Raw genomic sequence first — 26899 nt, 5'->3', positions numbered from 1 at the left:
GAGATGAAGATGCTGGGTAAAGTTGACACTTTCAATTTTAGTTTTTTATGCAAAGCTATACAAGGGCTACCTAGGCATAGCCATCTTTTAATTTTTAATTGGCTTGAATAGTGAGAAGGCAACTGGTCAACAGCACCCACTGCCAAATTTTGGGCAGTTCTTGTCTAATGAAATAATGGGATTTGGCTATCATTCTAATATTGCACCATTAACCATTAATCACAGTAAGATCACACTAACCACTAAGCTACATCTGGTTGCAATACTGTTAAAACCACTGTTTAATTAAAAAAGGCATGGAGTCATAGTATGCAGAAAAGACATAAGTAAATGGCAACTGTTTGGGAAATGAACATGTGGCTCTTTGACACCATAATTTCAGAATTAAAACTGTCAAAAAAAAGATTCAATGAAGCACAATGTCAATACGGATTTTTGTAAGTACTACAATTAAAAATCACAAAACATTATAACAGTTTTACCTGTTAAAAATGACATCTGGAAAATCCACAAAGCAGCTCTATCTTTTTGTAACAAAATATTTTAATGCTTAAAATGATAATATAATTAGTTACATAATTATGTAAAAAAAATTAAATATTTAGTCTGCTCATGCTTAGAAACATCCTGTACATAATACTGGTTGTTTCAAGTTCAAATAAATCCTTGACAGAGCTGTAAAGAGTGATTTGGAAGTTCAAAGATATATCAAAATAGAAGTCTCAGCAGCAACCTTTTGTGTCTTTTCATCAGTCTAATGCCATCAAACACTTTCAGGAAGCCCCTGAGAAATTACCAGGCCCTGGGATAAAAGTCCAGGTTATTCCTTTTCTCAGCAATTTTGATCCTTGCATGTACACTCTGACTTATGTTTTTTTGTTGCATCTAAAACATCAAATGTATGTTAAATTACTGTTAGTGAAATGTTTGTTTATAGTTGAGCATAAAGCTATACAGTAGACTATTTGTGCTGTGTCACTGGAGGCCTGCAGATAAAAACAAAACAACACAACTTTGAATACAGATTTAATACTTGTGATAAATTATGAAATGATGAGCTTGAAAAATAATTTTCGGTGATAGTAAACATCATCACAAACTAATATTTAACTCAAATGCTAACTTTTAAACAACTTTGCCCATGGATAAAAGTCCTTTCTAAAGTCACAAAGTCTAACCTTTTCTTCTGGTACAGAAGCCAGGTCTGCAGGACATTTTTTTGCAAGTACATCACTATCCAAACTTGTGACTATCCACTCGTCCAAAACTTTTTCCTCTGAATCTAATTCCTAAAGGAAAAATGCTTTAGTCTTGAATATAATATATATAACAAAATACAAATGAAGTGTCAAAAACTTTTATTAATATTGTTCTGTCATAGGTCTTACTTGTATGTAAATATAAAAGCTAACAAGACTGCACAAGACAAGTTATAACTGTATCTGTCTCAAAATTGATTCTTATTTCAAAGTTTCAACTTTGTATTTCTTTCATTAAAATGGCATTTTCTTAACTTTCTAATCCACATAATTACATTTAAAATAAGTTAGATAAAATGTTATAAACAATAAATATCCATTGAAACTGATTTTTGCACACCTTATGTACAATTTTTCAAATTTTTTATTCCTCCACAATAAACAAAATCATCACAAAAAGTAAGAATACTGTATTCATTAACTTACCTCTTCACCAATAATAGCTATTTTTGGAAACTGTCTAGAAAGAGATGTTACAATGCAATGTTGTACAGATCTGTCAGCTTCTGTCTGAAGGTCATCGATTCCCTGTAGATAGTAACATTCTCAGAACAAGCATAAATAAACAGCTTATATTTTATTCACTAAACATGTAAGACCAATGCCAATACAAGCAAAATTCTTTTTCTTATTGTTCTATGGCTGAGACATAATTCAACCCATTAACCCTTTCAGTATTCTAACTAATTTAAAGGCAACTTGATTCAGGTAGAGTTGTTAAATCTTAAATACAATGTTCATAGGAAAACTGGATTACAATAGAAAAACTACCACACAGTATGGTGCATCCCACAACCTTGAGAAGAATGATCTTAATTTTTGAAAAGGGAATACATGAGGTAGTTTGATTAGTTGTTGCTAACAATAATTAGTGGATTAATATTATTGATGGAACACTACCTCACAAGTGAGAGACCCCAGGTTTGATCCCAAATGTAGGAACTACTAAAACTGGATTACTAAATCAGTACTTCCAAGCAAACAGGTCCACATACCAGAAGCAAATGGATTTTATTAAGGTTTATGAATGTGATATTCCAAGCAGTTAAAACAATGAGCAGCTATAAAGCAGACTAAGGAACATGAAAACACAACTCAGATCCAGAAAAGATAGAATCTTTAATGACAAAGATAAATGAAAAACAGTAAAATGAAAGAGAATAAATATACTTGAACTGTGTGATACCTGCTTATGAGAGTTACTCTTTTATCCTTTTTTTCTCAAGATATAATTGTGTACTTAAATCTATCCTCCATGAGATAATCCTGTCATCCTCAGAATTATCCTAGAAGATCCTTCTCAATACTTTTCAACAAGCCAAAATCCTTTCTTAGACATGGAAACCAAAACCATAGATAATATTCCAAGTGATGCTAAACTATATATTTGTACACACATGAAGTAAATAATTACTTGTTCCAATTTGTTGTATTTATGGTTAAGCTAGTAAGGCTGTTGCTGCCATTCCTCTACTCTTATAACATACCAACAGCTTAAAGTGTAGGGAATATTTTATGATATCACTTGGATGTTCTGTTTTTAAGTAGTTTATTAAATTCATCCTAAAATTCTATTAGGTTCCTACTAACAAAAGAACCTCAATAGTTCAAATGACTTACATTATGTATCAGATTACCACCACATTAAGATCCTTTTTCTTTAATTAATTATTCTACTGAGCAGATTTCCATATATATTAAACGAATAATCCAAATAATAAACAAAATGCATTACCTTGCACCTACTCTAGACAATTATCATAATTTTTCAACTATTTCATCAACCTATTAATTGATCCAAGTCATTCTGTAGCACCTCAACCTTCTCAGTACTAAAGTTAAGCAACTTATGGAACTTAATAACAGGTAAATCACTGGGAAGAACATCAATACCAAAGTTTCAATTTGACAAAACTACATTAAAAAAAAAATATTTACCTTCTCCTCTACTTATCCTACAACCAATTTTCCACCAATCTCCACCAATGTAATTTTCTTAACAAATTTTTTAAAAGCCTTCAAAAATGTAAATACACCAAATCCACACAGTATCCATCATCCATATAATAGAAACCATCCTCAAAAATCAATAACCAATTAGCAAGAGTTCCTTTTATTGAATTCATCATGGCTCAATTTCATTACGTCATATTTCACCAACTGATTTTGGAAATATTTTGTTACACTATAATTTTTCTCTCAACAGAAGTATATTTCCAGGTAAACACCATTCCTTAATAAAATCAAGTAACTAAGTAATTCTTCAGATCTCAAGACACCTGCCTATTGTATATATACTAATTTATCAAAAATTTAAAAAAAGAGGCTGATATATGTGATCTGCCAACTCCTGTAAAACCTTGAAAAAAACAATACTTTAAGCCTGCAACCAACAAAGTCATGAACCCTCAAGCAATTCAGTTTATAAACAGTTTGGTAAAATGTACCTAAAAATACAAATGTTAATCAAGCTGAGTTGGATGCTTATTTACCACTACCCCAAAGATAAGCCACTTGTCTAAGATCTTGAACTAATCTAAGGAAGATCTTGGAGCAGGTTTCTGTAAATGATAAAAAATAGGAAAATATAGTGCATTTTGAGACACAATGAGCATAAGCTACCTCCCTAATCCATGAACTTTAAAAATTAATGGTAATATCAGGCTCCATCATAATTGACTACATTTTCTAAATGAGAAAATTTTAATTCCTCTGGCTTTGAATAATGTTTTCATACTTATGCATGTCAACATGAGCTCAAGACCAATTATGTGCAACAATCATGATTAATGTGAGATTAGAATATTTGTAAAATGTCAATGAGATTTATATGGACCCCATCAGTAATACTAGGATTAATATCCTCCAGCTCTTTTGGTTTAACTTTAACATAAGTAGCTACCATCACCCTTCCTTTTTAAAATAAAACAACCTATTGCTGGTGGTATAAGCTTGGTTAGGCTCAATCCATAGAACCAACTACCTAAAATAGCATTTTTATAAAAAGATCTCATCACTTTCAAACAGACTTGAAGGTTAAAGCATTGGCTTGCACTAGAGATACTGTAAAACTTAACACTCCCTAGTTTAAACAATAAAAGCCACACATTTACCTTTTAGTTGGCATCTATATTTAAATAAATGTAGTGATCCACACTTAAGATAATACTTCTGATAAGATCTCTTATGAACTGTACTTTCAAAATGTACCTCAAAGAGAAATGATCAATTTTAATACAAAAAACTTAAGATCTTCTCTCCATAAGTTAGACACAATTCAGATTTCTGTAGTTTAAAGCTACAGAATTTGTATACTTTTTTTTTATTACAAATTGATAACTTGTAGCTGGCACTTTATAGTGACATCTTGTTCAATCTCTTTTACAAAGTTTTGTTAGTTTAGTTTTGGTCTCTACAACAGAAATGTTTATTTTCTAGAATACAAACTTTCATATAGAAAAATGTTTGGTTTTCAGTTGAGCCTTGACAAACCTCTTTATTCTCAGCTTTAAAAGCCTACATGGTCAATTTGAGTGTTGTAAAGTATAATATGGCTGAATTTTTAAAAGAAATTCTTCATAGGCCTTGGTTTTGAATTTTTATTGCAATTAATTGATATACATATGTGTACTAAAAGTTTATAAATATGTGTATACATACTCTATATATGTACAAACCTTGTATATCATGTTTTATTTCAAATATAAAATTAATTTTAATTACATGTAACAGTTTTTAAATGTTTCATAAAAGTTAAGATACTTGACTTGGATTAAAAGTGATATATTTAGTCCACACATCAACAAAGTCTTTGAAGCTACAACTTATGTTAAAAACTATTTTATTTTTAGAAGTTATGGTTTAACTTCCAAAAGCTGTGGAACTACTAGAAGCCAACAAGTCTAACATTTATGTTAATTGTGGACAAACTAATGGAAATGAGAAGAAAAAAGCTGTAGTTTGCATGCTTTCTATCTTCTTATTCTCTCCAATAAGAATCACTTGAACAGTGTTTTTTCTAACCATCTTAGCAGCAAAACTGTACAGCAGAGTCTGAATGGTGTAACTTTAGCTACTAATTACTTTAATAACCAATCACATTACTTGAGCATATAGTATTCTTATTTGTGATACACACCATACATATGCCATGCAGCTAAAATGGAGACCATAAATTCAGTTTGGCATTGGCATGTGAAAAAAAAAAAAAAATCAAGCAACACCTGTCCCTTCCTCCAGGTTAACAAAGAGAAACTGAAAATAAGGGGTAGTACTCCTCACTTTTATACATATGTATTGCAAAATTCTATTGGAGAAACTTCTACTGCATGTATTCATCATCTATTAAGAAGCAACCAGACACCTCGAAAAGCTACTCTTTTCATACCTGGATGTTAAGGTATTCTAGACATCACTTAACAAATTAGCACAAATAAATCTTTTTATGCTCAGATTCTTGCAATATAAATGCATGCATCACAGGTGTATTGATACTTGATAATTAGAACCTGCTAATTTTTTCCTGAAATCCGCCAATAAGTCTTTCCTCAAATATGTTACTCATTATCTGAATGAAGTAAAAAGGATGTGAACTTAAGTGAATTTAGATTTTCAATGCAATTTTGGTGAGATGCCACACAAAACATTAGTTATAAAAATACCTTGATAAGGATTGAAAAAAGACTAGTTAAATGGACTGTAGGGTGATTGGATGAAAGAGAGTAAAAGGTTATTATTAATAATAGTTCTGTTAAACTTGATCTTTCTTATTATAAGAATGCATCAGAGGTCACAGCTTGAACCTTATTTGGCAAAGGAACTCGTTATTATAACAATGAGTAAAAGGTAAAACATATGGGTTATTTGCACATCTAGTACAAATGAAAACTATTCAGTAGTGACTGAGGAAAATGATCTTGGCCTAAATAATGATAGTCACCCAAGCTATCAAAACAGTGCTTTTTTGCTACTAGTAAAGCTAATAGAACTTAAGTGTGTACTGATAAAATATCAACTGATTATAAATCACTAGGTACTCTTGGTATATATAAATCAATGTAAACATAGTTGCCCTCCTTATCTATGAAAAAATACTGACTTGTTAGAAAAGATTTCAGAGGAGAATTACTATGATGATTCCTGAGATGGATATATTACCTAAAGAAGGAATAGGTTCTCTTAACTTATTTTGTCTTGAAAAAAGTTGGATAAGAGATGATCTTACTGAAGTTTATAAGATTTCATAAGGAATCATAGGATAAAAAAATCTTCAATTCTTCACAATGTTAAGACATAGAAACATATCTAGGTTCCAGTTATAAGTTTTATTTTTCTAACAAAGTGATTGTATTATAGAATGAGTTAGCATGAGTAGTAGAGGCCAGCACTTCACCAAAGTTTAAGATCAGTTGAAAATTTCATGTAATACAAAGGTTGTGTTTAAAATCTTAATTTTCTCAGAGGTTGAACATGTAAAGACAGCCTTGAAGAACTAAATGGTCTTTCATTGTCCATGAACAATGGGCAATTTATATAACAATCAGAAGATCTAAAATAGAACTGTGAAACTTAAACTTAACTATATTACACTTATAAGGTACTGTTTAACTTAAAATTTTAATATATCTAGGTAGTGTACTACACATAATTATACATACAGTATATATTAAAGAATTCTGGGAGTTATATTTGTGCCATTTTTATTTTATTCCAAATGTTCTGTGCATTATAAATTATATAAGTTAACTAATTATAAATATAGGGGAACTAATTCAATACAGAATAGTCTGTTTTGTATAACATTTGTGTAAGTACACAAAACGAAGTTTATCCACTTATCAGTGAATATCTAAAAGTGTTTTTACTGTCTACAGTATCACAACAGCACACAAAAGGATACAAGAATCAATTTTTCTTGCATCAAAGATGTAGTCAAACTCCTGAAGAACAGCAAGTAGATTTCATTGTTTTTTTTCCCCAATAGAAGAGATGCTCTTGATTGGCTTACATATACTCACCTCAATCAAAATATCATTCAGCATTTTTTATGTTGCTTTTAGTAGTAATAATAATTGGAGAAATCCCTAGCTATTAAAAGTATTTGGGACTTATGCTCCAAGAAGTAGTTCCTATTCAAAATAATTAAAATTGCAATATATTATAGTTTATGTAAAAGCTTAGAACATATTTTCAGGGTATGCATCCTTTAGGCTAGTGCTTAGCATAGCCCATGCTAGTACTAGTCATACCTACCAGTAGTTTATTCTAAATTATTAGAACTGTGTGACTTTCTTCATAATGTCTATATTATATATACACTAGTGATGAGAAATGTTTTGTTTTTTAAAGTCTGATGAATTTTTAATAGAGTTTCTCTATGAGAAAATCATGTTTCACTAACCTTTTGCCCTCTTTAAGGATTTTACTGCTGAAGGTACAAGTGTGAATTTTGTTTATCTGTATTTTCAGAAAATTTCTTACAAAATACCACATAAAAGGCTTGTTATGTTACAACTATCTCTAAAGGTGTATGGGGTATGTTGATGTGTTAGATAGAAAAGTGAGTTGCTGGAAAAAAATTTTGATTTGTTACAAATAAAATTCAGTCAAACTAGATTAATGTCACAAGTAGAGTATTTCTGAATTCAGTTTTAGAACCTGTGCTTTTTTTATCAGATGTCAATGAAGGATTTGTTAATGAGTTACTTAAATTTGCTGATGATATTAAGTTTGTATGTGTCACTTGCTGTGAGGATGCTGCTACTTCATTAGAAAATTATTAACCTTGTTTAGTGAGTTAGTCAAATAACTGACAGATAACTTTTAATAATGTTGATATCATAATATGAATTAAAAGTATAATTCTAATGGGAATAACTTATAAAAGAAAAGGTTCTTGGTGTTCTGACTAATCGGTCTCTTAGGTCATCTAAGAAGCGAGTTGTTACAAGGGGTAAGGAAAATTTTTGGTTGAATTGTAATATTGTATACATCTAACGAGGTTATATGGTTACTTTATAGGTCACTGAATACACCACAGTTCGAGCACTTGTTCAGTCTCGAGTTCCTTACTTAGGGACATTCAAAGGAGGGCAGACTACTAGATTGATACCTAGGAAGGAAAGGTTGTGATACCAGGACAGAATATCTATAATATTGCTCTTGAAAAGAGAAGTGAGAGGGTATCTGATCAAGACTTCTAAAAAATGTTAAGGGAATTGATATTATCAATGCATCATCCTTTTATGTATTTTAATAATGAGAATGGTAGGTTTGTTTGTTTGTTTTGGAATTTCGCACAAAGCTACTCTATGGCTATCTGTGCTAGCCGTCCCTAATTTAGCAGTGTAAGACTAGAGGGAAGGCAGCTAGTCATCACCACCCACCGCCAACTCTTGGGCTACTCTTTTACCAACGAATAGTGGGATTGACCGTCACATTATAATGCCCCCACGGCTGGGAGGGTGAGCATGTTTAGCACGACGCAGGCGCGAACCTGCGACCCTTGGATTACGAGTCGCACGCCTTACGCGCTTGGCCATGCCAGGCCCGAGAATGGTAGGACTAGGGAGCTTAAGTATAAACTTTAGCAGGGTAGGACTAGGGCTTATCTTCAGTTTGAAGTTTTATTTTTCTAACAGGGTGGTTGACATTTTAAATGGGTTGTCTTCATGTACAGTTGGTGCTGTAAATTTAAGTAAGTTGAAGAAAAAGCTTGATAAATATTCTAATGATAAGAACTGATTTTAATTGTATTTCTCGTTTAGTTTACTAGATGGGACAACTTAGATGAATCAACAGATCACTAGTTGTCCTAGTTTTATGTTAACTGTTAAGTATAGCATAAGTATTAGTAAAGCAAGGATTCTTAAAGTTTTGTTTACTACTTTCTACTCTAGTACTATAATTTACAATACTAGTATTACTATTACCTTATCAACAATTCCCAAATCTCCTTTTTTCATAACATCTTTAATTATTTTGCCAGCACGATTAACAACACTGACAGAGGCTGACAAAATTCGAAGCAGAACAGGGGCAGCAGAGCTTGAGGCAGCCATTGAAATCCTTCTCCACTACAAGATCTCTCTTCTTAACAAAAGCACAACCGAATAATTTAAGACCTACGTAAATATTTAATGAGAAGTACCCACTTTGTAACGAATAATTTGAAGACGACTTAAATGAGTAATGAAGAAAACTTTATTTCAAGTTGAACAAAGTACACATGTACAACGTTTCGACAGGGTTTTGTTATCAAGTGCAGGTAGTTCGAAATTTACTTTGAAACAGCACAGAAAAAAAAAAGAAAGAAAACGAAAGTAAGGTCACAAGATTAGAGATTACTAACAGCTTGCTGAAGGTATTTCTACTTTCCTTGGTAAATTTTCAATCACGATTACTTTCTTGCGTTTGTTGACGTTCGGGGAAACCGTAAGAAAATTTGAAACCAAATTCATCGAACACATAAAAACCTTCCAATATGTAATACCATTACAACTCAAAAAGCAGTACATTTATTAAAAACACTGAAGTTTTAGACAAAACGTCAATAAATGCAAAATCAAAGAAGTTATTGTTATCAGGCTAATAACAGAATAAAACACTCCTACACTGACAAGGACACCAAATCTTAAATCTGTTATTGTTAATCTCCCGTCATGTGACCTCTTTGTTGAATACTATATACTTGTTCATGTTTTAGGCAAATTATTTGTACCTAATGATGACAAAAACCTTCTCGAAACATTGTACACTTATACGATATTAAATAAATTCATAATAAAGCTTTCTTCTTTACCTATTAAAGCTGCCTCCGGACATCCATTAATTTAATATTTGTAAAGTCATGCAACTTCACTTTAGATTGCAACAGCGCCCTCTACTATCCAGAAATGATAGATATACATTCTTCTCTTTCTGTTGTTTCACAAAATCTGACATTTCTCAAATTCAAAAAAGAATTCACACCAGTCCCTGATCATTTTCAAAGTCGTAATCTAACTGTTAACGTAATCTAACTAATCAAAAAGGGGAAGAAGTTTGTTTTAAATTTCGCGTAAAGCTACTCCAGGGCTATCTGCGCTAGCCGTCCCTAATTTAGCAGTGTAAGACAACAGGGAGGGCAGCTAGTCATCACCACCCACCACCAACTCTTGGGCTACTCTTTTACCAAAGAATAATGGGATTGACTGTCACATTATAACGTCTCCACGGCTGAAAGGGCGAGTATGTTTGGTGCGACCGGGATTCGAACCCGCGACCCTCGGATTACGAGTCGAACGCCTTAACACGCTTGGCCATACCGGGCCAGGTAAAGAAGAATAAATGTTTATGATACTTATTTATTTTCATTTTTTATTACAAAACATACCATTTGTAATCCGTTTGTCATGCAAAGCTGACGTTATGTTTTTATGATTGATCAGTCTCATAAACCATCCATATATTGCGGTTTTTAGGAGTGGAACAGCAAACAGGATTTTAGGATATATCTACAATTAAAAAAATAAGTCTAAATAAATTATAATATTGTTATATAGATCATCCGTCAGGCCACATTTAAAATAATTTGTTCCATTATGGGCTCCTTACCCCAGAAAGCGCCTTGAATTGTTGGAAAAGGTTCAGATGATACCTGGAATGAAAATTTTGTCATACGAAGAAAAATTAAGATCTCTGAATCTGTTTTCTCTTGCAAAAAAATAAAAGTAAAAGGAGATCTGACTAAGGTGTATAGGACTGTTAAGAAATTTGATAAAAATGATGCTTCAACTTTTGTCGTATTTAATGGTAACAATGGTAAAGCTAGGAGACACAAATATAAATATTGGCAAGATACGGGTCATATTCCGCTAAGAGAGCTTTATTTTATTTATTTTTTACTGGGTTGATTTGTTGAATGTACAAAACTGTTTAGCTTAATAGTTATTACTTGGTTTATTTAGCATTATGTAATGGTAAACGGTGGTAAAAGGAGGTTGTTTTTTTTTATTTCGCGAAAAGCTACACGAGGGCTATCTGTGCCAACCGTCCCTAATTTAGCAGTGTAAGACTAAATGGAAGGAAACTAGTCATCACCACCTATCGCCAACTCTTGGGCTACTCTTTTACCAAAGAATAGTGGGATTGACTGTCACATTATAACGTCCCCACTGCCGAAAGGGCGAGCATGTTTGGTGCGATGGAGACTCGAACCCGTGACCCTCAGATTACGAGTCGAACGCCTTAACCCACCAGCAGAAATAAGTAGGACTATATTTACACTATGGTAGTGGTGGAGAAACTACAGAGATTACGATCATATCACATAACCATTTCAGCTGATTTTGATAAATGAATAGGCTCAAAGATAGTGAACTACGAGAGTTTGGTAAACAACAACAAGATCTAGATCGAAAGGAGTGACTACAAGAAATATATGAAAAAAGACTAAAAGAAGAAAGAAAATGAGAAAGAGAGAGGAGAAACTATGAATGAAAATAATAAGAACACTAACTGAAATTGCCAAGATCACCCAACAGAATGATAAAGGATCCAAGAATAGGAATTGGATCAGGTCCAACCTGCCAAGCAGATCATATTTAATTAAGATGACATGAGTGCCTTTCCAGAGAGATATGAACAATTCGCCCTAAATCCGAAATGGAGCAGAAGAGACTGGGTAGTCTGTCTCAGCCCACTACTCACAGGAAAAGGCCTACCAAACTATGTAGACATTACTTCAGAAGATGCCATGGACTATGACAAGTTAAAAATTGTTTTGCTCTAATGCTACGAGCTTACTGAGAAAGGCTTTTGTCCAAAGTGCAGTGAAGTTAAACGTAACACTGAGGAAACAGTATTTCAGTGTGTGGTACTTCTACATCAGTGCTTCACAACATAGACTAATATGACCAAGGGTGACAATAGTTTTAGGGGACTGAGAGATCTACTGAAATGTAAACAGTCCATGATCACGTACTCAACTAACACATCACTGTTCCTAAATTAGAAAACACCATGCATGATGGGTAAGTCCAAGAATATTCAGATAACGTAAAAAATAATGGTGACTGGCGTACGAGTTTACCAACAATAGGTGGTTAATAGACAGAAGGGAGAAGATATGCTCTATTTGTTATGAAATGGGCACGAAAATGCTGCATTTGTTAAAAATAGGACACATCACAAAGGAGAAAAGATTCATCACCAACAAGCAACAGAAGAAATCTCATAAAGCAGATGGAGCTACCTACAAAGACAGTGTTTGTAAGAAACAAGTAAAGAGTGACTGTCATCATGGATGCTGGTGACAGAAAAAACAAATTTAAAGAACACGTTACATTTACCCCAAGAAAGAAGTGCCATTTTCACGATAGATCAGTGCATGGCTGAGTTGTTTGGCTCAACTTAGCAAATGGTTCAACAGTACAATTAGTGTTTGAAGCATGTTACAAATACCGAAAGGTGACATAAAATCACAATATACCAATGGGCGAAGTCTATGTCAGGGACAAGAAAGTGAAAATCCTTCAAATCACTGGATGTAGTTGTGCATCAGTGATGTCCAGTCTACTATCTGGTAACCAAATGACAGGCAAGATATGCCTGTGTGTGCAAATTGATAGGACAGCGACAAATCGACAATTACTTAGTAGCTGGAAACATTCCAGATAGTAGTAATTTGGAAAAACCAGACAGAAGGCAAATAAATGAAGCATTTACAAGCACTACAAGAGCTCAAGAAAATAAGAGCAAGCGAGATATCAGGCTTCTTAAAATATTTAAAACTGACATTCCAGATGTAAATCCACAACACTGAAGAAATGGATTAAAACAGTTACCACGCTGTTAGAACAAATCGTTTCATGAACAGATGATGGAACTGAAATTTGTTCAGAGTTCAGCAGATCCATGTGTTTACATACGGAAGAGTGAAAATCTAGCAATAGTTGCAGTATATGTGGATGATATTATTTTGGTTGCTGATAGTGATGATGAAATAATCACTATAAAGGAAGCACTGAAGGAAAAATTCCGCATGAAAGACCTTGGAAAGCTCCATTACATCCTTGGACTCAGTGTTGTTCAGGATGGAAAGGATGGCTGTGTATGATTAAATCATTGACAGTAACTGTAAGTTTATGTAAAATTTAAAATTAAGTGGGAGTGTTAAGAATATTGAGATACGTGCTGTCACCTGTAGTTAGGAATATTTTTTCTGTACATGTGCTCTCAATGAATAAACACGTATCAACAATGAATAGCTACCTTCCCTCTAATCTTACACTGCTAAATTAGGGACAGCTAGCGCAGATAGCCCTTAAGTAGCTTTGCGCAAAATTCAAAACAAAACAAAAATAGGTTATTTAAAGCTGTATGTATATGAGTGGGATAGATTTTTAGAGTCGGTGTTTGTGACTTGTTGACTATAAGTTCGAATAATAACTGGACTGCACACAATCCAACTATCTTAAAATAGTATATGTTTAAAAGAAGTCAAATGTACGTACAAAAATTAATTACAATGTAGGAAATCACAGCTTTATCTAAAACGCTAAATAATTCTTATCTTTGTTTCTTTTGAAGAGTGTGATTGACCGTCACATTATAACGCTCTCGCGGTTGAAATGGCGAGTATGTTTGGTGTGACGTGGATTCGAACCCGCAACCTTCAGATTACGAGTCGAGTGCCTTAACCACCTGACTTAAAGATTTAGAAGGGAAACTGATAAATATCCAAATAATAAGGGCTGGCTTTGAGGTGTTTAAAATAGTGAATGGGATAGTCTACATAGACCAAAACAACCTTAGTTGTCTTTCAAGAGTTATGCTATGAAGTAGTCTTATAGTTATATTGTCTTTATCCTGAATGTAAGTAACAAACAGTCAACTTACAATTTAAAAGTGAAAATAAGTACATATACAATCGTGAAACAATTATAATATTAAAATGGTAAAAGACAATAAATAAAGAACAAACACCAAAAGCATTACTCATTTGTTTCTGTGATAGGTCAAGAGTTAAAAAACTGACATATAAAAGTACTAGTTTTAAGCTAGCATTTCAGTAACTTGGGATTGTAGAAGGTATCACTTTACATTTTATAATAAAATACAGTGCTTCTTGTCACACAATAGTGAAATACTAGTGGGTACAACACAAATATCTCATTATTGTGTACCTTTGTACTGAATAACAAAGAAAAGAAAGAAAAAACGCTGGGCAATACATTGTATCCAGTCTTAATTTTGCATCAAATTCAGTCAAGTTGAAAGATCTCGAAATTTTCTCTTTATATTCAGTTTATACATAATATGCGTTATTTTCAGTGCACCTCAAAAATAAAACCTTGATCTCTTTAAAAGGTTTTTAAAGCTATTTTTCAAGTAGCACACTGTGGTTTATTTTAAAAATTTAGGACCTACAACTGTAAAATTTAAGGTTATTTCTCTGTAATAGGCATATTATAACTAACCCATTGGGCAGCTTTGTCAAACAAAGCTTTAGGTAAATGAACTACGTTTAGGCCAAACATTTAATACTATGTGGAGAATTGAGCATGTTATATTAAAATATTTTGAATATGCTAATTAGTCGACATAAAGTTGTAATGGAATAAAGTGTATTAGAACTACATTCATTGTGACATTGTTTGCCATCTCAAATATAGGTATTATGATACCACCAAGAATCAATTGCTTTTGGGAAGGATGTGTAACAGCCTTTTCTAATTCAATATATTAATATTCTCCTAAAGTTATGTTAAGATTGGAACATTATAATTTACAAAAGGGAGATATCACTTGTACTTAATTATATTAAAAAAAAAAAAAAAGAACGTAGATCGTCTTGGACACAGGGCCGTCTAGAAAGAGACCTTAAATAAATCCTACCCCAACTGTGTTAAGCAGAGTGTGGTATTTTGTAACGGATGAAAATCAACAAACATAAAGTTTAGTTGCAAAAGTCATCCACACGCCCCAGGCAACAGTACATAAAATAATTAAGGATCTCTGTCTAGAAAAGCAGCACAAGTCACGTGCATACAAGTTGCTTCCACAACATATTTGTTCAAATTTTGTATACCTCAAAGGGCTGGAGAATGAAACAGGTATTTATGCTATTCCATTCAAATCGCTAGATACAGAACCTACGGATTTATTTTAATTAGACTGTAGATATAGCCACATAGAATCAATATGCCCCACACTAGATGGATTATGGAAAGCCAACAAGAAAGATGTGTGTGTGCTTTACACATGACTCATTGTCAAAATGTATAGCTTTTAGATAGAATAGGAGCAGAAATGGTGACATGGAGTGTAATGATATGACAAAGCTCCAAAACAGTTCTATAGCTCTGTATTATTTGATCCTAATAATTGAACTTGGTGAATGTTTTAATAGCACGAAATAGACCTTTCCTTTTAATTTCCTAATGGAGCTTATGAAAATAAAGCTACCCTCTGTTCTTTGTTTTATTTCTGTCTATTTATACAAGCTTTTTATAAAGCCAACGTTTAACCTTAATTTCCAAGAGATAAATTCTTCTTCCAGGCAGTATTGTTATCTATGTAAAATTTATAAAAATTTCCTAACTATACTATAGAAAACATTTATTGGCTTTTTATGCGAGTGCTGAGTATATCAAGGAGTTGAGTGACCTAGGAGAGTCAGGAGCAAGTTTAACCAATTCTAAGTCAGATGTGTGGCCTAGTACTTATTATGTTGGATAGCGTATCTAAGGGTTTATGGCTTGTGCCCCATTTTCCAAAAATCACTTTTGCCCTTTAGGGCTGTGAGTAGATGAGTTATAAAAGTAGCTTTACAATCTCTCTATTAAATTATAGTGAATTTAATTTATGTGTTATTTATTAACTACCTACCCACTAGAATATTAACTGAAAATGAGGGACCATTTAATACAAACAACCCTTGAATGGCTTCACTTAATATCCACAATAAGCAACTGATTTCCTTCTCCCTTGATAATATATGGTTTAAGCTCATGGTTATAAGGAGAGTACAGCCATTGTAGCCAGTGGAGAAAAAATGGACTAGAGTCAGGTATAATTTTATATTACATGGCTATTTATAACCATATCCATGGGCAAAACTACTTCATACACATTTGATTAAAACATAAGTTGTTACAATAGTAACGTCCGTATATATCACAATCAGTTCCTGTTCCTAGGCAGAAAGTGTTATTTCCCAATTGCTTATGCCTAAGTAAATGGAAAAAATATCTTTTTTTTCTCTCTTTAAACTTTGCTTTTGTGACCTGGGTAATGAAATTTTTAAATTTACCCATTTTCCAGAACATTTCAGGTAGATTCAGTGCTGAATAGCTGATAGAGAATTTTCTCGAACTTACAAGAATTTTCAAGAACTTTCGAGAATGTTGTAGAACTTACGAAAATTTTCAAGAACCTTTTAAAATGTTCTAGAATTTTCCATAGTAATATATATATACAGAGGCTCACCATTCACTATTTCAATTTAGTTCTAGCTGCCTAAGTGAGCACATATACCTATCTCATTTTATCAGAGATGGCATCAAGAAGCTACAAGCATTCTCCAGACGCGTTCTGCTATGTGTGTGGTTAATTTATCAAGACAAGAGCGAAAAAGTACTTTGTGACACCATCTGTCTTGAAGTATGTGAGTATGGCTGAGAGGTTATCGGATAGTTCAAAATGGTGACATTCCTGATGGGTCTCCAAGGAGACAGAGGGACACTGCAGCGTACTACAACAGGAAGCACTAGCCACAACGGACCGAGTTCTCTGTGGGGAGGCACAATGTCGAGTGTGAGACATTAGTGGACCTCCACCACCATTGCACGTAAATTTCGGTCTTATGAAACAATTTGTCACAGCTCTTGATAAGGAGTCTGCAGCCTTCAAGTACCTTCAAGACTTCTTTCCTAAGCTGTCCGAGGCAAAGGTCAAAGCTGGTGTCTTCGTTGGACCACAAATAAAGAAGATCCTGGAGTGCACAGAATTCCCCAAGAAGCTCAGTGGGAAGGGAAAAAAAGCTTGGAACAGCTTTGTCGCAGTGGTTCCGGGCTTCTTGGGCAATCACAAGGCCGAAAATTATGTGGAACTGGTTGAGGCTCTGGTGAAGAACTACGGCAAAATGGGCTGCAGGATGTCTCTGAAGGTCCATATCCTTGACACTCATCTTGATAAAAGTCAAGGAGAACATGGAAGCATTATCAGAGGAGCAAGGCGAGTGTTTCCACCAAGATATACTAGACTTTCAACGCCGCTACCAAGGAGCGTATAACGAAAACATGATGGGAAACTATATTTGGGGGCTGATACATGAAAGTGATTTACATTACAGTCGCAACTCTTGAAAAACTACTCACTTCTAAACAATTTTTTATAACTTTAGTATAAATACATGTAAATCTTGATTCATATGTTGTTGTATTCAGACCTTGTGTAAATGAAAATGTGCAAATTTGTCCGTTTTTACATAGAAAATTGGTTAATTTCTAAGTTTCATTATCCATGTCACAAAAGCAAAGTTTGAAGGGAATAATGGCCATTTTCTGTACTTTTACAACATAAGCAATTAAGAAATAGCACATACTATCCGGGAACAAAATTTGTGTTACATCTGTATGCATCAATTTTGTTAACAAGTATCATTTGATACATCTCGGCATTTGATGAAGTTATAAATTAAAATTTAACACAAGTTTAGGCTGTTTAAAATCTTATTGCGTAACCTAATAAATTGGAGGCTCGTCCGAAATGAATTATAATACGTAAAAATTATTTTAGCTAGAACGTTACAATAGATATTTATTAATGGAAAGGTACAGAGTTATAAGATTTTCACGTGTAATAAAATTATTCAAGGTAAGTAATCGTCTCTACAATACTGTATTAGTCTTTTCCTGTTGATATTATATTCGCTTCAGAATCAAGTAGATCAGATTGCTACTTCTCTAATTTTTTGATTGAAAAAACTGATTAATTCAAATAAAATAAATAATTCACATATATAATTTGGTTTTAATTATGAAGTTTAGTGAATTAAACAAAATTGATAAAAATTATACTTCAATACACATACGTAATTTACAGAGAAGGACGTCCCACCAACTTGTTCAGCAAATCATAACCCCCATGTTTTCAAAGACGGGAACATGTTATTTTTCGATTGAGCTATTTTCTCAATTATTTCACGACAATAAAGTCTGCACTAGAACCATGCAGACATTCAAGCACCATTGCAGCTTCCTCACTCCTGTCACATCTTGCATGGAGTGTTTGAAACACTGGCAGCTAAGGAAGGAGAAGTAAGAATCTATTTTGAAATATCAGTAAAGTAATTCTGTTTTCACTACTTTAAATCTTAAATGATATTTGTATGGACAAGAAGATGGTATTGTTAAAAGTAGTTGTCTGTACTATTAGAGTAAAACAATGAATTAAGGACATTTTGAAAACTAATTAGAAAACCCATAGTAGAAGCCAAATTACAGTTTTATTTAATAAATGTTTGTTTTCTTATTATTTTAAGATAACAATGCCATTCTAGCCATAATTTGGAATTTTAAATAATTAAAGGAAATACAATATATCTTGTTTCGTAAAGTGTAAAACTTGCTGACTGTCGAATATAGAGAGTATAATATTTATAGCTAAAATGTTGTACTAGATGAAACTGGCATTTTCAGGTACAACACTTATGGCAAGTGAACTCCTACACATGAATTAAGAAAACTAACGCATAGGTATGAATGCATCAACATACTTTTTTGAACACTATAAAGCTAAGTAATACAAGGTGCTAAACATTGTAGATATTCAGTTCAGATAGTGTTTCGACAAGAAAGGCCTGAGGACTTGAAATATTGGATGAAGTACTTCTCACTGAATAGACTAGTATTATTGTGGCCCAATATGCAAAATTGATTAGAAAGTCATTAAATGTGCAGTTAGTAATGTTCATTTCAAAATACATCAACATTTCTATCACTGAAACTTTTAAAACCTTGAAAAACATGCTGCCTGATGTCCTTGACCTTTTTTATCACACTGAGGCCTTTGTGAGGTTATTTTTCATTTACTGAAACTAAGAGGAGTTTAGCGCTCTTAAAATGTAGTCGTTTGATACATTCATCAAGAACAGTTTGATCACTTGGAAAGAAAAATACTCAACCAGTAATTTATTTCTAAAGATGAACAGTGCAAGAATATTTTAGGGTTTTTTTTTATTTAGATTAACAAGATTGGTCTTGTTACCTACTCAGTTGATAAGGTAATTTGAAAGTAGGTTAAGCTACAGCGAAAGAAAGAAAGAGAGTCCTTGTCAGAATTGCATTGTAATGTGTTTTATGTTGAAGACAATTAGAGTTGTCCTTCCAAATGTTTCGGTTATTGTTATTTTGTTGTATACCAAAACAGAAATTTTCATAACAAGGAGACCATTCTTGATATTGTCATACTGTTCAAAACCAGGTCAAAAAATAAGTTGCAGAGAATAAAGAATCAATAAACAGAAATGTCACTTGCTGCAACAGACGAGATTTATACCACAACAGAAAGGTGTATATATATATACATATAAACTTATTTTACACAGATGACAGTAACACACTTTCATTCCTGCTTTTGTTTTTCAAAGGCATTTTAACTGGATAACATATTCAACTAAAGTTTATACTATGTGAGTTATTTAATCGGCAGTTTTATTTATTTTGTTCCCCTCAAGTCATTCTAGACATAACTAGTGTGTTATTACTGTTAAATCATCGGTATTCATGATCGGTATTATGCAAAGTGTAATACGGCAAATTGGTTATGTTGGAAGTCTGTGTCTAGATCTTCGAAAGTTTTAAAAAGTTTAAGTGTTGATATACCATCGAAAAAAAATTAGACAATACTCTGTTTTATACCCCAGTCTTACGGAATTTGGCCCACAAACACATTTTTGAAACAAAGGTTTCACCCATGCTTTAATATCATATTCTAGTTTACAATGAAACAGTTATTGTTTAATTAATTTATGCTATGAATAACGTTTGTACCACAACTGTGTTTATCGTATTCCAGTGAGTACTGGATATAGTAGATATAGTGTGGTTGATATATTATTATATACTTGTTTTTACTCAGAAGGTTTTATAATAGTAAACTTGGGAATATTAATTATTATGTAACCATTTCATGAATCTGTTTTTTGTTATGATCAAGTACATGTTCTTGAACACTTCTGTAGTGAACTCGTCATTTTATAAAATATTTAAAGTGAGAATACTAAACGTTAAGTTTCAACGTAGAATTTTTACTTTCGTTAGAAATACTGATATGTTTTCCGTAATTTAGGTTATAAGTATTATACGTAAGCTGAAGGAAGTTTAGTGTGTATAATTCTGCGGCCCGGCATGGCCAAGCGTGTTAAGGCGTGAGACTCGTAATCTGAGGGTCGCGGGTTCGCATCCCGGTCGCGCCAAACATGCTCGCCCTTTCAGCCGTGGGGGCGTTATAATGTGACGGTCAATACCACTATTCGTTGGTAAAAGAGTAGCCCAAGAGTTGGGGGTGGGTGGTGATGACTAGCTGCCTTCCCTCTAGTCTTACACTGCTAAATTACGGATGGATAGCACAGATAGCACTCGAGTAGCTTTGTGCGAAATTCCAAAACAAACAAACAAGTGTATAATTCTAAATCCATGTATCTGTATACACAAGGCTGGAGACATGATATGCCACTTAATACACTCCGCACTTTCGGCTATGGAGGTGCTATAACTGTTACAGTAAATTCCCATATTCAATAAAGAGTGATCGTGTTGGTGGTGGAAGTGATAGTGACTAGTTGTCCTCCCTCTAGTTTGAAGTTCTATTTAGGAATAACTATTTCCTCAACCTTGAAGTCACTAACTAACCTGCATTAACCTATGTATTGTATAAAATGTTCTTCAGGTTGAAAATACAAATATACCCTAGTGAGATTTCTATTATTTTGGACACCATAGTAAGTCTGAAGACTTATGCCACTATAAGTCAGGTTTCAATACCTGAAGTTTGAAAGCACTGATAGCTCATTGTGCGAGTTTGTGCTTAATGATAAACAAACAGTTATTTGGGAGTCGGCGATGATATTATGGACTTATAATGTTAAAGTTTGGCGTTCGATTCTGCTATGGACAGAGTTCAAATAATTCCTTACGTAGCTTTATGATGCAAAAAATCAGCAGTTATTTTGGTTATTCTTTAGAATATTAAAAGAAGGACTTAATATAAGAATACATACATATTTCATTTTGAGAACTTTGTGTATGATTATAACAAAGTTATGTAAACTTTTAGTTCTCATTCTGCGTGATCGGGTCTAAGCCAATGGTTGTCAACTCAACAGAAGTTTCAATCTGCTTTCGCAAATAATAACTCTATAAATTTTTTAATGAAAATGATAAATGGTAAAGATATTTTCCAGTGAGCTCAGTGTCTGGGAGAAGGCCCGTGAAGAGGTAAAAGACGGTTGTAAAATTACCGAACTTCCAAGAAGACTGATACTAGTAATAAAGTGGTTCAGCAGATTGTTAGCAGAGACCAATATCTTAGTATGAAAGTATTGATGGATGACAAACGGAGATTAACAAACAAATTCAGATATTACTCTTCAACCTATTCACAAATAAGGATATTCTTCAAGTTGAAGTACCTGTACCTTTTTTCATACCGTATTTTCTTTCCCATAGTAGAAAGTGATTCGATTAGGACATGGCAGATACTCTGAGTCGATAAGTCACTCCTTTATATTATATTCTGATATATTTTAAATTTCTTACGAATAAATTACTATTAAAATTCATTTTGAACTTATGACGTGCACATGAAATAATGTCAAATTTTAAAGTATCAACTTTTTAATATTGCAGTAGTCATTTTGTAACTGACGAGATAAATATAAACATAAACATAAAGGTAATTTCCCAATTTACCAACTGATCTAAATCATTCTGTAATACCTCAACATATTGAAATTTACAGAGAGAAATATCCAAGGGTTAGCAAACTTTACTAAGCTACTAATTATGCACATACCAATGATATAAATAAGGAAAAAATTATAAAACCTGGTTCCCAAGACACTCCATTAATAGTAAGGGTCCAGTTTGCCTAAACTTCAGAATCTTTTCGCTTTCTCTCATTGAGGCCCGGCATGGCCAGGTGGTTAAAGCACTCGACTCGTAATCCAAGGGTCGCGTGTTCGAGTTCCCGCCACACCCAACATATTCGCCCTATCAGCTGTGGGGGCCCGTTATAATGTGACCATCAATTCCACTATTTGTTGGTAAAAGAGTCGTCCAAGAGTTGGCGGTGGGTGGTGATATCTAGGTGCCTTCCCTCTAGTCTTACACTGCTATATTAGGAACGGCTAGTGCAGATAGTTCTCGAGTAGCTTTGTGCGAAATTCCAAAACAAACAAACAATCTCTCATTGAGCCATTCCACAGTCCACTTTCTACTATTTACCCGACTTATGACGATGTAGTTTTGTTAGCTAAATATTTGTGAAGCATCATACCAAAACCTTTTTGAAAGTCTAAACACGTCAAGTTCACATCCATATTACTATCCAAATAACAAGTAGAGTCCTTGAAAAAGTTCCAACTAGGAAGATGTAAGATATTTCATTTAGTGACTCTCTTTGTCTCTGTTTATTTTATTGTGGTTATTCATATGAAGATGAATACTGGTTTGTTTCAGATTCATATATTTTTATTTATAGTTTGATTTTTTTGGAGCGTATGAACACTACAGATTTAGGGACGTTTACCTGGAAAGGAGATGGGCACTACCAGGTGAATCTTAGGTAAATCTCCAATGATGCATCAGTTCTTAAGTTGTTCTCGTGACTCAAAAAATATATAAAAATAACATAATTTACAGTTTATATTCTCACGTACAGGGGCGCTATAATAAACAGGTTTCTGCAATCTGACAAAATTTGTCGCATTCGTACATACTGAATCTACTTGATCTCTTAGGTTGTCTTCGTAGAGTCTGGTGTAAGTTTTGTGTTGACATTTACAACTAACAACAAGTTATGTCGCTCACCATTAAGAAAATTATCCACAAAGCTGAAAAAGAACCAGGGCTGCATTATCGTAACCCGGTAAGTTTATTTGTTGTAACATTTGCGATTAATTGCAGCAATTTTAACTTAAATTTTGAATTAAAAATAACAATTTAAAGTATAAAATTACAATTCTAACTCGAGATTAAAACTAAATTTTAATTTCTCCTAAAACGTTTGCACTTACTTATCTATTGTAAAGTGATAAAAATAATTATTAAATTAGGTAATGCGCCAAGTATCCGTGTTTTTCTTAGAGCAAAGCCACATCGGGGTATCTGCTGTGTCCATCGAAGGGCATCAATCCTCTGAATTTAGCTTTGTAAATACGTAGAAGTACCGCTGTCCCAGCGGGGACATTAGTGTCCGAATATGATAACATTAATGCAGAATTTCTATAGGTTTCTGGATAAGTTTGGTTTCAATACATTAATGAGTAGAAGGTATAAATATATCAGTGAGCGACATAACTGTTAAAGATATCCATTTTTAAGTACCATAACAGTATACCGCAAATCGTTACAAAGTGATTATAAAAGACTCAATCATTTTGAAGGAAGGTAGAACACTAAATCACTACAAAGTTATTATAAAACAGCGTCTTGTTTTGAAAGACGATAACACAACAAATCACTAAAATTATTTACAGTTAGTTACAGTTAATTATTATAAACTACAAATAGTATATCGTGGGGAAGAAAAGATCATATTTTGAAAGAACTCTTTGCTACAACTTTTCTTTTTCAATATAATAACTAGTGTAGCTTTGCGGGAAATATAAAAAAAACAAAAAACAATATAATAGCGCGGATCTTTTGATGCAGAAATTAAGAACACTAAAAATTTTTAAAATGTCATTTTGATTTGCATATTAACTATTTTATGTGGCATGTGCGGATTTACAACGCCAGAAACCAGGCTTCAATATCAATTGTGAGCAGAGCAGAAATAGTCCGTTGTGAAGCTTTGTGCTTAACTACAAAGAAATAATTAATTATTTTAATTTGAGTCGAAGATAATTTTGTATGCAAGGTCTGAAGGACAGTTATTAATACGCCCACGCGACATCACTAACGTTTTCAAAGTATGTAGATGTTGGTGCCATTTACTAAACGGTTTTGTTTGAGAAACGTTACATGAGCTCTAAACTCCTGAAGTAACTTGTTTTGTCATGAGGTACCGTTTCTGTTTTACGTCAGTGATATTCGAAAAAATAGCCTGAGAAAATTTAAGATCGCAGTAAAAGCACACGACACGTGGTATTCACGTGATAGCCTACAGGTGGGAAGCATTTATGCAAGACATATTCATGAAATGTTATGAAGAAATTGTAACGAAAACAGCAAAAAAAAAGCAAACACAGGTGAACAACTAAAAAAACTGTATAAAGTTTAACAAATCTGGCTGACTTTGTACTTTCTATTGTGACTTCAGCTAACTAATGGTGTAAAGAATATTTCCAAATTGTTTACTCAGTTGCACAAGACAAGTATAGGAAAAATAATGAAAAACACCTAGTTAAGATAAGGGATCCTAATACAGTATTCTATAATCCATAGGATTTCTACATTAACGAATGCTCAAAACTACATTTTTAATGGAGATCAACCACAATTTTTACTAATTTGTATAAGTACGTGTTCTATCCTTTCAAATACACAGACAGCAGTCAAAATGATATAAGCTTTTGTGCGATAGGTGTTGCAGTATATGACCATTACAGTAAAAATATTAGTATGCGTTTACAACCTTTTGACCTTCGGTTTATAACGTCCTAATTAACAACGAGCACAAAACCTACACAAAAATTTAGAAACATCTAAAAACATTATACATACAATTATATAAATTGTTCAAATGTTACAAATTCAGCCTTGAGATTATTGAAGAGAAATTGAACTTCACAGCAGATGACAACCAAGGTTAAAGCGAATTCATAATAGCCTCGGCTATTGTTATATCTGAAATCTGTCACGAGATAAAGCTACGATCCAAATATTCTTACTTGTAATAAAGCCGTTCTATGATCTGCTGCGCTACAAAGGAAAATGCACAAGACCAGAAAAGCGTCTAAAAAGACTAAAAACACAAAACATTCTCGAAAGATATGATTTTCCTCTAGTACTGAAATAAGATTACACGTAAACCTGTTGGGAACTAGAAATGTTATAGTTGGTGGTAAACAATGTGCAAAAGTCAAGACTCAAACTAACTTCATTGTGCGTGTACATTCCTTACGCCTACACATAAACAACTGTTGGGCGTTACCCGAAAGTTTTACATATGGCTTTTAGAATTTATCAGGCCATATTCATCACGAGACAAGAATGTGGTAGGGCTAGAATGTCTGAGCAGTTGTAGTACACAGTACGTTGCTATTACTTTATGAAACACCTGATAACTGTGACGTACATTCTGGCACCACATATAAAAGATTTGTGTACTTCATTTCTAATTCTGATCTTCACAGGTACATCCGCTACCAAACAACTTACTGTAAAATTATAATATAATTCCAAAATATATCAGTCAAAAATGTCAAAGTGATCCTCAAATGACTACACTTAATTTGGACTATTCCTAAATAACTGTTAGTGTATGGTTTAGTAGTCATGTGTTTCGTGTCAGAAACTTGGAAAAAATTATTCTAAAAAGGAGATGAAGAAAGACCATCCTGCGTTCGAATGAACTTGATTGTGGTTTATTTGTTTCGTTAAGCAGGACCACGTAGTGTATGATTCCAGAGCTGACCAAAAATGTTATTCTCGACTATTTAATAAAAAAGTTAATGCCATACTTAAAATAATACGCGTAGGAAATTATTATAAAGGAAACAACTCGTTGGAAGGAAAATTTATTTACAAGTTCATGTTTTAATAGAAGCAGAAAAAAACAAAAAACATCAGAACGAAATAAAATCTAATATTATCACTAAACAAAATCATAAGTCTAAAAGAGGCAAACCAAATTAATGTTTCAAAAGCAGAGCAAAAGAAATACAGTACGTTAAGATATCTTGCTTGTAGGAGATGCCCTCTACTGGCGCAGTTGAAAGTCTGGAGGCTCATACGGTATCGCTAAACACTGGATTTCTATACCTGTGGTGGGCAGAACACAGATAGCCTATTGTGCAGCTTTACGCTTAACAACTGACAAATTTCCAGAACGTAATCTGGCATTACTAAGAGAGTTTCATAAAATTATTTAGACGATTTTTTGCTTGGAGATAACGAGACAGTTTTAAAGCTCCCAGTCGATAACAAACAGCAAAATAATGATGAAACTCAGTTTGAATTAACTTAGCGTATTAAGACTTTGAAATATGAGCATGTGTTTGTGCTACTGCTTATAAAAATACATGGACAACATAACGAGTTTGTGTAGAATTTTGTTCTAGTATTTACAATTTTACTTTTGGAAGAGGGATGAAACTCGTTGAGTTGTGTGCGCTGTCTTTCAATCAATAGGTTCATGGTTCGTTCACGCACTTCAAGGTCTGGATTTGTTGTTTGGTTAGACAAGACTTGGTAATAAGTAGTGTTAAC

General features: G+C 33.2%; 2 protein-coding genes across 6 annotated transcripts in view; one reads left to right on the top strand and one right to left on the bottom strand.

The window, feature by feature from the left end:
* Positions 1-10156, bottom strand: part of LOC143222913 (3'(2'),5'-bisphosphate nucleotidase 1) — a 38311-nt gene extending 28155 nt beyond the window's left edge. For 2 of the 5 annotated variants that reach the window (XM_076450083.1, XM_076450086.1), the window contains exons 1-3: positions 9191-10155; positions 1686-1787; positions 1179-1289 (exon numbers count right to left, since the gene is read on the bottom strand). In XM_076450083.1, coding sequence (XP_076306198.1) covers positions 1179-1289; positions 1686-1787; positions 9191-9319 — 342 coding nt within the window. In that variant the 5' untranslated portion in view covers positions 9320-10155. Of the gene's footprint in view, positions 1-1178; positions 1290-1685; positions 1788-9190 lie in introns of all 5 variants that reach the window. The other 3 variants (XM_076450087.1, XM_076450084.1, XM_076450085.1) reach the window with 3 other exon arrangements.
* A 13070-nt stretch (positions 10157-23226) lies between these two features.
* LOC143222912 (galectin-8-like) overlaps positions 23227-26899 on the top strand; it is a 55970-nt gene continuing 52297 nt past the window's right edge. Inside the window, exon 1 of the mRNA XM_076450080.1 lies at positions 23227-23393. Coding sequence (XP_076306195.1) covers positions 23325-23393 — 69 coding nt within the window. The 5' untranslated portion in view covers positions 23227-23324. The remainder of the gene's footprint in view (positions 23394-26899) is intronic.

The sequence above is a fragment of the Tachypleus tridentatus genome, chromosome 8 (assembly GCF_004210375.1).
Source record: "Tachypleus tridentatus isolate NWPU-2018 chromosome 8, ASM421037v1, whole genome shotgun sequence".
Classification (NCBI taxonomy): domain Eukaryota; kingdom Metazoa; phylum Arthropoda; class Merostomata; order Xiphosura; family Limulidae; genus Tachypleus; species Tachypleus tridentatus.
The sequence above is the reverse complement of the archived record's forward strand: the minus strand, read 5'-3'. Positions and strand labels throughout refer to the sequence as shown.